The sequence below is a fragment of the Octopus bimaculoides genome, chromosome 2 (assembly GCF_046866305.1).
Source record: "Octopus bimaculoides isolate indiv1 chromosome 2, ASM4686630v1, whole genome shotgun sequence".
NCBI classification, from domain to species: domain Eukaryota; kingdom Metazoa; phylum Mollusca; class Cephalopoda; order Octopoda; family Octopodidae; genus Octopus; species Octopus bimaculoides.
The window spans coordinates 75,591,360-75,604,104 of record NC_142929.1 but is presented as its reverse complement, the minus strand read 5'-3'; the positions used below and the strand labels follow the sequence as shown (position 1 = coordinate 75,604,104).

Sequence of the window (12,745 nt, the reverse complement as noted above, 5' to 3'; positions counted from 1 at the left end):
AACGTAACAGCAATGAAGAGCATATGGTGCAAAGGAGTGAAGAGAAAAGATTAATCCCTGTTCACGGCGAAGGCGGGAGTCCGGATGGCTCCAGTGCAAAGGCAATTCGAACAGACAGGTGTTGTAATGAATGACCGGTAAAGCGGAAATGGCGCGAGACCGGGATGTCGTTGCCGAGTCTAATGTCTCGGAGGTTCTCCGCAAACCAGTCAGCCAAGCGGCGTCCCGTTTGACCGATGTACAGAAAAGGACAGAAAGAGCAGGAGATGCAGTAAATGACGTTACTAGAAATGCAGGTAAAGGAGTCAGTGATATGATAGGGACGATGATGGGTGCCTGTGAGGATGGTAGTGTTGGAGAGGTAGAGGCAAGTGCAGCACCGTGGACGGGAGCAGGTGAACGAGCCAGGTTGGGAGGTGGGGTTAGGGAAGAAACTGTGGACTAGGTGGTCACGTAGGTTGTGGGCTCGTTTGAAGGAGGGGAGGAGTAGGTTGGGGGTAGATGTGTGAAGTGGAGGGGTCGGACTGGAGTCGCCGGAAGGCTCGGAGAATGGTGCGTTGGAGGCGTTGTAATGAGGGGAAATGGGGGACGAGTAACGGCGAGGGGTGCGTGGGGAGGTAGAGCAGAGGCACGCCACACGGAACGTGCTCTGGCAAGGGCGGTATGGATAGTGGTGAGGGGATATCCACGAAGGATGTAGTGGCGAGCTATGAGTTGAAACTCAGAGTTATGGTTGTCACTGCAGAGCTTGCACAGACGGAAGAACTGAGTAGGAGATAGAGAGCTTGGTGTGGGTAGGGTGGGAGGAGGAGAAGTTGAGGTATGAGTGTGAGTCGGTGTATTTGTAGTGGATGGAAGTAGTGAGAATGGAGTTGTGTGTGTTGACCGAAATGTCGACGGAAGTGTTGGAAATGGTGCAGGAGAATTCGGGGGCAACTGTCTTTGAAGACTCATATTGTCGTTGAATGCTCGAAATAAGGAGTAAATACACAGCTGACTACTGATGAAGGGTCGTTTCTCTGCGTTTACTTGTCCTGTTTTCTATTTTTTTTCTCTCGTGGTTTACGTATTTAACTCGTTTATCTATGTATTTCATGTTTACACAGTTGATGACGTCCTGTACCCATATATGCATACACACACATATTATTTAATTGAATGCCAGGCATCCATTTCCAAGTATGTGTATACACACACACACACACATACAAGTATCACTCAGCACATTTGGTTGGAGTTGCATGTATATTTAATAACAGTTTGATTCAGCTCCACATTAAAGCTTCGTGCGTATGCAGGAGAAGTCCATCCTATCAGACGTTTAAAGATATATGCCTTCCGAAAGAAGGATACATTAAAGAATATAGTTGCAGATATGCAAAATGACATATGGTTATAGATTGAAGGCTTTCTTTAGAGTTCTGGTCAATTGCAGCTGATCCGCGGCTCCTTATTTTTTTTTATTTCTTTTTAGTAGCTTTAGTCAGTGGACTGGGTACCGTATTGAAGGGTTTAATGGAACAAATTGACCTCTCCCCTCAGTACTAATTTTTAAGTCTCATACTCACTCTATCCATCTCTTAAGCCGAGGCGTAAAAAAAACAAAAAACGTCGGCTGTCAAGCGACCTGGAGGGGGATAAGCACAAATACAAACACCCACATATATACACGACGGGCTTCTATACAATTTCCATCTACAACATTCACTTACAAGGCACTAGGCGGCCCGAGTCTATCGTACAATACTGAACTCGAAACCACGATGATGCAAACCATACTGCTATACCTGCACTTAAACAATTTTATTACTCTCTATAAAAAAAAAAGAAAATGTGAAGGCACATTGCTCAGTGGTAGAACGTCGAGCTCACAACCATGAGGTAGTGAGTTCGATTCCCGGACGGGGCTGTATGTTGTGTTATTGAGCAAGACACTTTATTTTACGTTGCTCCAGTTCACTCAGCTGTAGGAATGAGTTGCGACATTACTGGTGCCAAGCTGTATCGGCTTTTACTTTTCCCTTAGATAACATCGGTGGCGTCGAGAAGGGAAGCTGGTATGCATGGGAGACTGCTGGTCTTCCATAAACAACCTTGTCCAGACTTGTACCTCGGAGGAAAGCTTTCTATGTGCAATCCCATGGTTATTCATGACCGAAGGGTGTCTTTACCCTCTTTACAAAAGGGGGTTTATTATATTGAAATAAAACATATCTTAGGGATATGTAATACAGTCGTCTTAATAATTCTTTCAACTATTGCAGTGGTTCTCAACCATTTCTTCACCAACGGTTCTCCTTGATTCATATTTACTCAGATGACCCCTATAACCATTCGATGTTAAAAAAAATCCTATTATATATTTATAATTAAATATTAGGAATTGTATTGAAAAATTGTTAAAATATTTTGTGTATCGGAGAAGTATAAGCAATTTATAGCACAAATTTTAACAAAATCCTATATGGGTCCGGTTCGGAACCACTGTACTACAGCCTCAAGGGATAGGGGACTAGTCGATTGCATCGGCCCTATTGCTCAAGTGGTACTTATTTCATCGATCCCAAAATGATGGATGACAAAGTTGAGACCAAGAATGTAAAACCGGAAGAAATGTTGCTAAGCATTTTATCCGGCGTGCTGATGATTTCGCCAGCTCACCGCCTTAATAATAATAGTAATGGTTTTAGATTTTAGGCCAGCAAGTTCGGGGGGAGGTTGTAAGTCGATTACATCGAACCCAGTGCTCTACTGGTATTTATTTTATCGACCCAGAAAGGACGAAAGAAAAGTGGACCGCGGCAGAATTTGAACTCAGAACGCACTTTGCCCGGCGTGCAAACGACTTTACCTGCTCGCCGCTTTAATAATAGTAATAATCTTTTCTACTGGAAGCACAAGGCCTCAAATTTGTGGATGTGTTGATTACATCGACCCCAGTGTTTCACTGGTACTTAGTCTATCGGCCCCAAAAGGATGAAAAGCAAAGTCGACCTCAGCGGAATTTGAACTCAGAATGTAGCGATGGACGAAATACCGCTAAGCATTTTGTCCAGCGTGCTAACGATTCTAATAATAATAATAATCTTTTCTACTCTTAAGCATAAAGCCCGAAATTTTGGGTGAGGGAGCCAGTCGATTAGATCAATCCCAGTACGCAACTAGTACTTTATCGACCCCGAAAAGATGAAAGGCTGAGTCGACCCCGAATTTTAACACAGAACGTAGCAACGGGCGAAATAAGCATTTCGTCCAGCGTGCTAACGATTCTAATAATAAAGAGAAAAAAGATGATATAGGCAGACTCCAGAAAAGGTCTCAGAAAACGACAAAGCAACCACACGTTGGAATATACCAATACACACAGATAGAAAGATCAAGGCTAATAGACCGGATATAGTTGTCAGAGATCACCAAGAAAAAAAAATGCCTTCTAATCGATAAATCAATACCAACAGATGACATTGCATCTCTAAAAGAAACGGAGAAGCTATTAAAATACAAGGATCTGGAAATAGAAGTAACTCGAATGAGGAGCCTAAAAACATTTCCTATAATAGTAGATGCTTTAGGTATGATTAAAAACAAAACAAAAACATTCAGACAAATACATAACCAAAACACCAGGACTTACAAATGTATATAACATACAGAAAATAGCACTACTAGGCATCGCGCAAGCACCACAACAAACTACAGCACATACCAAAGGCACACAGAGCTGTGCTCGGAAATGCAGTGAAAGCACGTGATAAAAAATGGCTTCAAACTTTGAAAAGGCAGCCATTTTGCGGGAGGGGATAAGTCGATTTCATCGACCCCCAAAAGGATGAAATGCAAAGTCGATCTCAGCGGAATTTGAAAATAATAATAATAATAATATAAAGTAAAGAATTGCCTCCCTTAGACCTGTTTCGTTTGTATCATTTATACAAAAGAAAGTGAATTTATCTCGCTAAATATTCGAAATAATCCCAAAAGTATAACTGTATATTAATTTTAATCCATGTCTGACATTCGTGGGCAATGAGACATCAGTTCCATAATCTTCAGGTCTTTGGCTTATTATAAAGAATGTAGCATTTAATACTTGTGAGTAGAACTTCTTGCCAACTGTTTCTTTAGTACCTGAGAAATTAGACTGACGAGGTTTTAAGTCCTTAATACAAACAAAATCCATCCGGAGGAGTTTTGGAAAAGGCACTACAATCCCTTCAGTTTATTACTTTTTACAAAAATCCTTTGTATTTCTATATTTTAAACATCGGAAACGAGAATTTTGTGAAAAAAAAAAAAAAAAATCTTTTTGGTATTATTTTACAAAAAATGTTTAGTTCTGAATCGGTACAGATATATCTGTGTGGTCAAGAAGCCGCTATGCAATCACGTGGTTTCATGTTCAGTCCCACAACACAGCACCTTTGATAGACGGAAACTGCGTGGAAGCTTGTCATATATATATACATATAGGCGAAGGCGTGGCTGTGATAAGAAGCTTGCTTCTCAATCACATGGTTCTGGTGGGAGAAAGGCACTGTGTGGCACCTTGGGCAAGTGTCTTCTACTATAGCTTCGGGCCGACCAAAGCCTTTTGAGTGGATTTGGCAGAAACCAAAAGAAGGCCGTTGTGTATATATATACATATTTAGGTGTGTGTGTTTATGTCTTCATAACTTAGCGGTTTGGCAAAAGGACCAATAAAATAAGTACTAGGCTTAAAAGGTAAGAAGTCTTGGGGTCGATTTGTTCAACTAAAACCCTTTAAAGTGGCGTTCCAGCATAGCCACAGTCAAATGACTGAAACAAGTAGAAGAATGTATATATATCTGAATGTGGTGTTTGTCTGTTTGGTAAAACGGTAGAATAAGTACTGGGTTTAAAAAAGAGAAAACGTGGTGCTGGGGTGGATTTATTCAACTAAACCCTTCAAGGCCTCAGCATAGGCAATTAGGAGTACTTTTAGCAGACTCCACTCATGGAAACGTTTGTACTAGCTCTGGTTTGAAGATGCCTTTTCCCCCTCCCACTTCTGGTATTTGTCTTGGCTCTTTATAGTTTGAGTTCAAATTCTGCCATGACCTACCCTTTTGTTACCATATTTCTGTTGTAATACAATTTTGAAAATGAAAAATTTAATAAAATAACTGCCATAAGGTAGATGCAGACGTGGCTGTGTGGTAAGAAGCATGCTTCCCCAACCACATGGTTTTGGGTTCAGTCCCACTATGTGACACCTTGCCAAGTGTCTTCTACTATAGTCTTGGGCCGACCAAAACCTTTGTGAGTGGATTTGGTAGATAGAAACTCATAGAAGCCCATCGTACATATATATGTATGTCTTTGTCTCTTGCCACTGCTTGACCAACTGTTGTTAGTGTTTATGCCCCTGTAACTTAGCAGTTGGGCAAAAAAGAATAAGTATTAGACTTAAAACAAGGTGGTGCCCCAGCATGGCCACATTCTTACTACTGAAACAAGCAAGCAATAAATGAGTATTAAGCCGTTCTTTGGAACATAGATTAATGGAATTTTGATGAAGTCCTAATGTAGATCACTTCAACTCGGAATTCATAGGATTAAGGCTGGTTTCAAAAGTATCCATTGCATAGTTTAACACTACTATCCCCCACCTGAGGTACCATAAGTAGAGTCCATGCTGTTGCATATGGACCAGGGTTTCTCTTTTAGGGATACTTCAATCTCTTCTTCCCACCAGTTTCAGTGATACTGTAAAAAATAATGAACACGGTCTCCCCATAGTACTTATTTGATTTGGCTGTGCCTGGAGACAAGACAAAATCTTTTATAACTTAGGATAGTTGCAGAAGTCACTTTACCAACTAGTCAACATAGCACTCACACAGTACTTGGTCACAACTAAAATATATCTTCCAAGTTTTAGAGAAAAAGAGAGAGAATATGTGATTGCTGTTGTTTTTCTATCATCGGAGAATATCCACCTCTTTAAGTGATGTGTTCATAACATGATACCACTGGTTCGCCAGTGTAGTTGTGTGTGTGGGTTCTGAACACACAGTACCTAAAAACATTAATACTAATTCACATTGTATTATAAGGTATTAATAGATGCAAGCATGGCATGCATAATAGCTAAGAAGCACGAGGCCCCAGGTTCTTAAACATACAACGGCATCTATTGGTGTTTTTCTTTTTATTGACCCTGACAAGACAAAAGATAGCTGATCATAGCAGGATTTGAACTCAGGGCACAGAGTCAGAACAAATACAACAAATCATTCAGCCTGTTGCTCTAATGACTCTGCCAACTCATCTATTTCACCCAAGAGCAGGCTACTTTGAACAAAAAATAGTTAACAATTATCAACATGACAGAAAATGAAATATGAAACAGTAATACAAATTTGACTTCTACCAACAGCAGTTGATGTAAATGTTCCAAATCTGTGAAGAAACAATTGTAGTAGTAGTAGTAGTAGTAGTAGTAGTAGTATTTATAAAAAAAAATTAACATTGGTACATCATCACATGTTGGCAGTCACTGGCTGCTAAAATACCTACCTTGCAAAATGTACTCGTGCACATTAGTATGTCCATATCCACATAGCACATTAAATGGAGGAAATATATATAAAGCCAAGTAACAAATGAAGTAGACCTCAATATTTTTGAAATAGAGAAATATATAAACATAAAATGCTCACATATAGTACTCAGAGTTTCCTAGCAAGCCATGGGTATGAAGTTATCTGCTAACTACTGATTGGAAATTGGGTATTTTCATATTTGTTGCTTGCTTGGAAACTCCAAGTACTGTTAGTGTTCAATTTTTACATTGTTGAGCAGTATGCTACTGGTTATGGCACATAACTTGGTCAGAATGTTACCATCGGTTTCATGCTATTAGGCAATATTGATTACTCCTCAGATAGATAGCAAAATGTGAATTTGAGGATATGCTCACACAAAAATATTATATGCTGAACTCGTGATGATGACAATCCTTACTAGTTAAGAATATGTAACTACTTAAAAAAGGGGCAGAATATCTGGTCTTAGGGAAGGAAAAAGAAACAAAATTTTAATTAGCTAAAAAAGAGAGAAAAAGAAATCAGATTTAAAATATATAAGAATTTTGGATTACAAATGAAAAGAAGAAAACCCTCACAATTTACCAGATATGTGCACACAAAGAAATTTGTTGTAAAATGATGAAGAAGAAAAAAAAAAGCAACAGCAATTTTGGTTTACTTTTCCATTTTTTATTTTAACATTTTTAAAATTATTCAATCAATTTTCTTTTCGTCTCCCAATTTCTTCATAAAGTTTTTCTTTCATATCTAACAAGACGATGATGATGATGATGATGATTACTGTTGCAGAGAGAAATTCTGTTTTCTGGGATTTTCTTTTTGGAACCGAAAAGAAAAAAAAAGCAACTTTTTTTTTCTTTCTCTTCCACCCATAGTTGTCAAAGAAAAAAAATACTACATGAAATAAAGAATGAGGGGGGGAAAAAAACTTCACAATTTTCATTTCTTCTTTTTCTTCTTCAGTTCGACAATCTACAGGCTATGTTATGAGAATCTGATAAACAGAATTACACATTTCAAAGAATTAAGACATGGAGGAGTGAAAAGTCCAGTGTCACCACCCAAGAATATCCACAGTCAGTTAAAACAAAGACCTGTGCTTCATGGAAATATTTTAAACTAGGAATCAGGTAAAAAGTGTCTGTGAGCATGACATTAAGAAAGTAATTTCTGCTTACCATGTCAAAAAAAAAAAAAACAAACAAGTGGACTATACACAGACACACACACACATATATTCACAAACACATGTCTGCATGACATGTGTGTGTATATATATATATTTATATATACACACACACACACATAATGTGCGATTATAAATCCTTCATTTACCCAAGTACATATACATATTCATGTGTAAAACCTTCATTTGTTCAAGTATGTATCTACAGACACACACACATGTATATAAATATCCTTCAGTGGCTCATATAAATGTATACATGTATGTGTATATATATGTATGTGTATATATATATATATATATATATATATATATATATATATATATATATATATATATATTTATATACATATGTACACACACACACAAACATACACATGCATATATAAAAATCCTTCATTGGCTCAGGTGTGTGTATATATATGTGTGTGTGTGTGTGTGTGTCTGTGTGTGTGTGTGTGTATCATGCATAAGTTTTGCTTCCTATTTGTGCCTCAGGTAAGTGGAGAGGAGAACTTAAGACATTTTCTTTCCTTGTGTGGGTCCCCCCATTCCTTCATTTTAGGACCTCAAGCGATTATGGATGAGGAAATACTTTCAATGTTTATTTCTAAGCTGACATTAAAAAAAGGAGGTGGGGAATAAAACAATTTTAATTACCACCACACTGTGTACCACATGGGAAGAGGTGTCTTTCATCTGTTGCAGAAATGACAGAACTAAAACTATATTTACATTTATTTATTTTCTTTTTTTTTGTAGAAAGAGAAGCTATTGAAGAATTAACCGAAACAGGACACATTATAAAAATGGCATGGTTTGTGCAGTGCAAATGCTTGCAGTATATAATGGAACCACAAGTCTTGGCAGTATATGAAGTAAAAGAAAATATAAGAAATAAACAATAACCTATTATTATTATTATTATTATTATAATGACTCAAAAATACAATTCAACATGTATTTTTGCTTTTGTACTCCGTCAAATCCAAAAATATCGATGGTAGAAAACGATATCACTTCAGATATGAGACCTTATAGTTTGATGATATATCTGTAAATGTTTATTAAATTTTATTTGTTGTTTTTAATCTTGGAACCTTTGCTTAAGCTTGAAGATATCAAAAAAAAAAAAACTAACAGGAGCTATGTCATTTCACACAAGACTTTAAAAAAATGCTCAACCTGCTGAGTTTGTTCCTGAAGCAATCTTTAATAAAAAAAAAGATAATGTGGTTTAATAGTGAAAAGTTCTAATGGATTAACATGATGTAGCTCTGCCAAGTGTTATTTTTAAAATTCCTTCTATCTAGCAACTGACTTAAACAATACTCCAAACTTATCCACAAAAGTCTAAACAGGTGTGGTTTGTTAATGCTCAGTACGGTGTTACACTAGAAAAGTACAACAGCCAACTTCTTGACAGCAAGAAAGAGAAAAAGCAACTCCAAAGCCCAATAATATATTTGTTATATTTTCTTACAATATTTGAAAAAGAAAACAGAAGTGGGTTCTAGATCATTACTGGACCACATTAGTTTGGTTTGGCTTGGGTTGCTTGGCTGAAAAAAGGAAAATGTGCCATTTCACAGCTGAGTAATTGACAGTAAGAGAGGCATCCAGTTTTTAATATATATAAATATATATATATATAAACCCACTTGCTTCAACAACATGCAAATGTGTAAATTTGTAGAAACTATTCAACCTACACTAACATAGTGGGGAAAAAAACCCAAACAAAATAAATATTAAATTGTAAACCACTGTGGGCAGAGAAACAAATTCAACAACCACAAGAAGCTACAAGACTTTCACATTGGAACTCTTAGCCAGTGGCTGCTTTACAAACTAAAGTCTAATTTTCTAGTGTTTTATAGAAATGTAAAAGACAAGATCCTGTCAGGGTGAAAAGAAACAAAATAACACTTGAACACAGGGGTACAAAATCCAATGTATATGATTAAAGTATAAGAAAATTAATACAGTTTGGTTGTTTAAAACATATATATATTATATATATATATTTTTTTTTTCTCAAAAGATAAGTGCACATGCACACACACACATATATACCAGCTTTAATATACCCTCTGCACAAAAACTTACGCTAGTTACTATTAGAGCGAGTGGTTCCAAGATGAGTTGCAAAATGGTGGAGGAATAGAGACAGGCAGAGATGGAGTGCAAGAAGGAGGGAAATAATGTACAAAAGGAAGATACAAAATTTTCATAAATATAATAACAAAGACAAAGAGTGACAGAGGAAAGAGATGAGAGTGTTCTGGGGCAGGGGATGTCTCCTCAGTTACTAGGGAAATAGTTCTAACGTAAAGCAAAACATTTGAGAGATCGTTGCTGAATTAAGAATTTTGCTTTTGAAATCCAAAACCAATATGATCATTCTGAAGCTAGACTCTAAGACTTTATTCTACAGGAATGTGAAAGTTTCCTGGTACAGAGAGGCTCCTAGAAAACACATACACATACAAACACACACACACTCATATACAAACACAAGCACACATGCAAATACAAATTTTCAGCAACAAAGTGATTTTTTTTCTTCTTTTTATTAAAGTTCCCAGTTGGCACAAGCATCATTCTGTGTATACCCAGCACACATTGATGTACAGAGAGAAGTGAATATATGCATATATCTGTATATGTATGTGTGTTTGTGTATGTACATAATTTTTTTTTCTTCTTTAAATCTATGAAATGACAACTCTACTAACTAATTTAGTTTTAATCTTACTTTTAACGAACTTATTCTTTTGGTCAATGTAATTGGCACAACAAATATTAGCATTTCTTTCATTGATTGTTGATTGTCTAAATTTTGGTTAATATGCCCCATTTATTTTAATTTTATCTTATTTTGCTTGTTCCGAATATATATATATATATGCATATATATATATATATATACACACACGAACATGCAGAGGGAGGAATATAAAAATAAAGAGTGACAGAGAAAGGGTGAGAGATAAGACTTAAAAAGAAAAAAAAAAATGCTTGCCTGCTTTGTTAGCCAATCATATTGTTTATTAGTGTATTATTACTATCACTATATATATATATATATATATATATATATATATATATATATATATATATATATATATATTCACACACACTCTTGTTTTTAAGATTTCCATGGCATAGTACCTCTGGGTCTAGGTGGGATCAAGTCAAGCAAATATTGCCGATGAAGGTCAGGTTTTGTGAAAGGTAACTGATAATGGAATGGTCCACGTGCAGTAAATGGCTGCAAGCCAATAGGCTGATTTGGTCGCTGCATCTGGTGGGCATGCATCAATGTTTGGTGATGTCTGAAATGGTCGGTGGTTGGTTTATTGTAAGAATTTGTGAGATTCATGGGTGCTGTGGTCCCCATATTTAGATTATTAGCCACCGTAGTTGGCATGTTTATGCCTTGCGACTGCATTCGCTCGATCTCCTGCTCTTGTTGTAGAGCCTTCACAAATGCACTCTTTAGACGGTTGGTGTGTTCCTGCTTCAAAGCTTTCTTCTGGTTGGACGTCACACACTGTTCACAAATGACGTTCTTTGAGCCAGGCTTTTCTCGTTTCCAGACCGGAGTAAAATCAGTGTTACATTGTACACAACTGAACGGGTTACAAATCATCTTGTGATCCAAATTCTTCTCTCCCCTTGCTATCAAATCAGAATCAACAATGTAGTTGACAACCTCCTCAAGGCCAAGCAGCATTATAAACTCATTGCTGGCAAGGCTAGGTATAAAGTTCATTTCAGGAGGTGGTGGTTTGGGTGGAGGGATTTGCAGAAGGGTCTTCTCCAACTGCTTGCGCAAGGCCAGTTTTGCTGCAGCTTGTCTCTGTGCCGTGGTTTCAACTGGTTGTGCAGGCGGTGCTGGAGGTTGGCTTTGTACTGGTGGAGTGTGAATAGGACGAAAGCCTGACATTAAGTTATTATTCGAATTAGACATCTGATTGTGGTTGGTGCGCATGTTTTGCATGCTGTGCATACGAGGTGTCATCACAAGTGGAGGCGGCCCCTGTTGGTGTTGCATTTGCTGAGCCCTCATCTGAGCTGCCATTTGCTGTGAGCCTCTCATGAATTGATGTGTAGAAGAATTAGACTTGGAAGACTGTAGGGGCTGATTGTTGGTGTGGTTGCCACGCACCAGTGGTGGAGGTACTGACTGTTGTTGCTGCTGTTGTTGTTGTTGCTGCTGCTGCTGTTGCTGTTGTTGTCGGTTTGACAGTTGTTTATTGTTGGCCACAACATTGCTCTGTTCCTGCAACTGGTGTGACAACTGGCTTTGGCGTAGTTTTTTTAAGAGCACAAGCTTGGCTTCCTCGTTGCGCAATTCAGCCTGAAGGGTTTTGACTAGTTTTTTACGCATTCGTTTTTCATCAGCAGTAAGTTCTTTTGCACCATTTAGTGCTTTCTTTTCATCATCAGAATCGTCTGACAAAGTGATAATGTCTGGAGAAGATGGAGGTTTTGTACTCAAGTCTACTGGCATATCCATAGCCAAGTTTTCTTTCTCACTGTCTTCGGACTTCACTGGTGAGGCATCATCTTCTCGTTTCACATTACTTCCATCACGTTCTCCTTCCTTAGGTTTCATCAGTGCAGAGAACATAGGTTCCCGCTGACGCATTTTGGCTTCAATTTTCATTGATAAATTCTGAACACCATCTTGGGAAGCTGATAAACTTGTGTTTCTTTCCCTTTTTGGGCTGGATATGACATGTGGAAGTTTGTTCTCCACTAAACTGGGTTCCAGCTTCAATCTGAGAAGAAAAAAAGAAAAAGAAGAAAAAAAAAATCGAGGAATATAATTTCATGTTAAAGTTTTCAAAAACAAAATAAATTAAAAAAAAAAACTCAATTCTTTCAACAAGCTTATTTTGAAGTAGACTTAAAACAGCTATAAAACCCGTTACTTTGATTTATTCAAGAGAGTGAGGCTCATCTTTTTGCATTCTTT

General features: G+C 37.5%; 1 protein-coding gene across 1 annotated transcript in view; it reads right to left on the bottom strand.

Moving 5' to 3' along the window:
• Positions 1 to 7,219: 7,219 nt before the first annotated feature.
• The window catches only part of LOC106873355 (uncharacterized), a 94,186-nt gene continuing 88,660 nt past the window's right edge, over positions 7,220 to 12,745 (bottom strand). Inside the window, exon 4 of the mRNA XM_052978316.2 lies at positions 7,220 to 12,548. Within this exon, the coding sequence (XP_052834276.1) occupies positions 10,910 to 12,548 (1,639 nt within the window). The 3' untranslated portion in view covers positions 7,220 to 10,909. The remainder of the gene's footprint in view (positions 12,549 to 12,745) is intronic.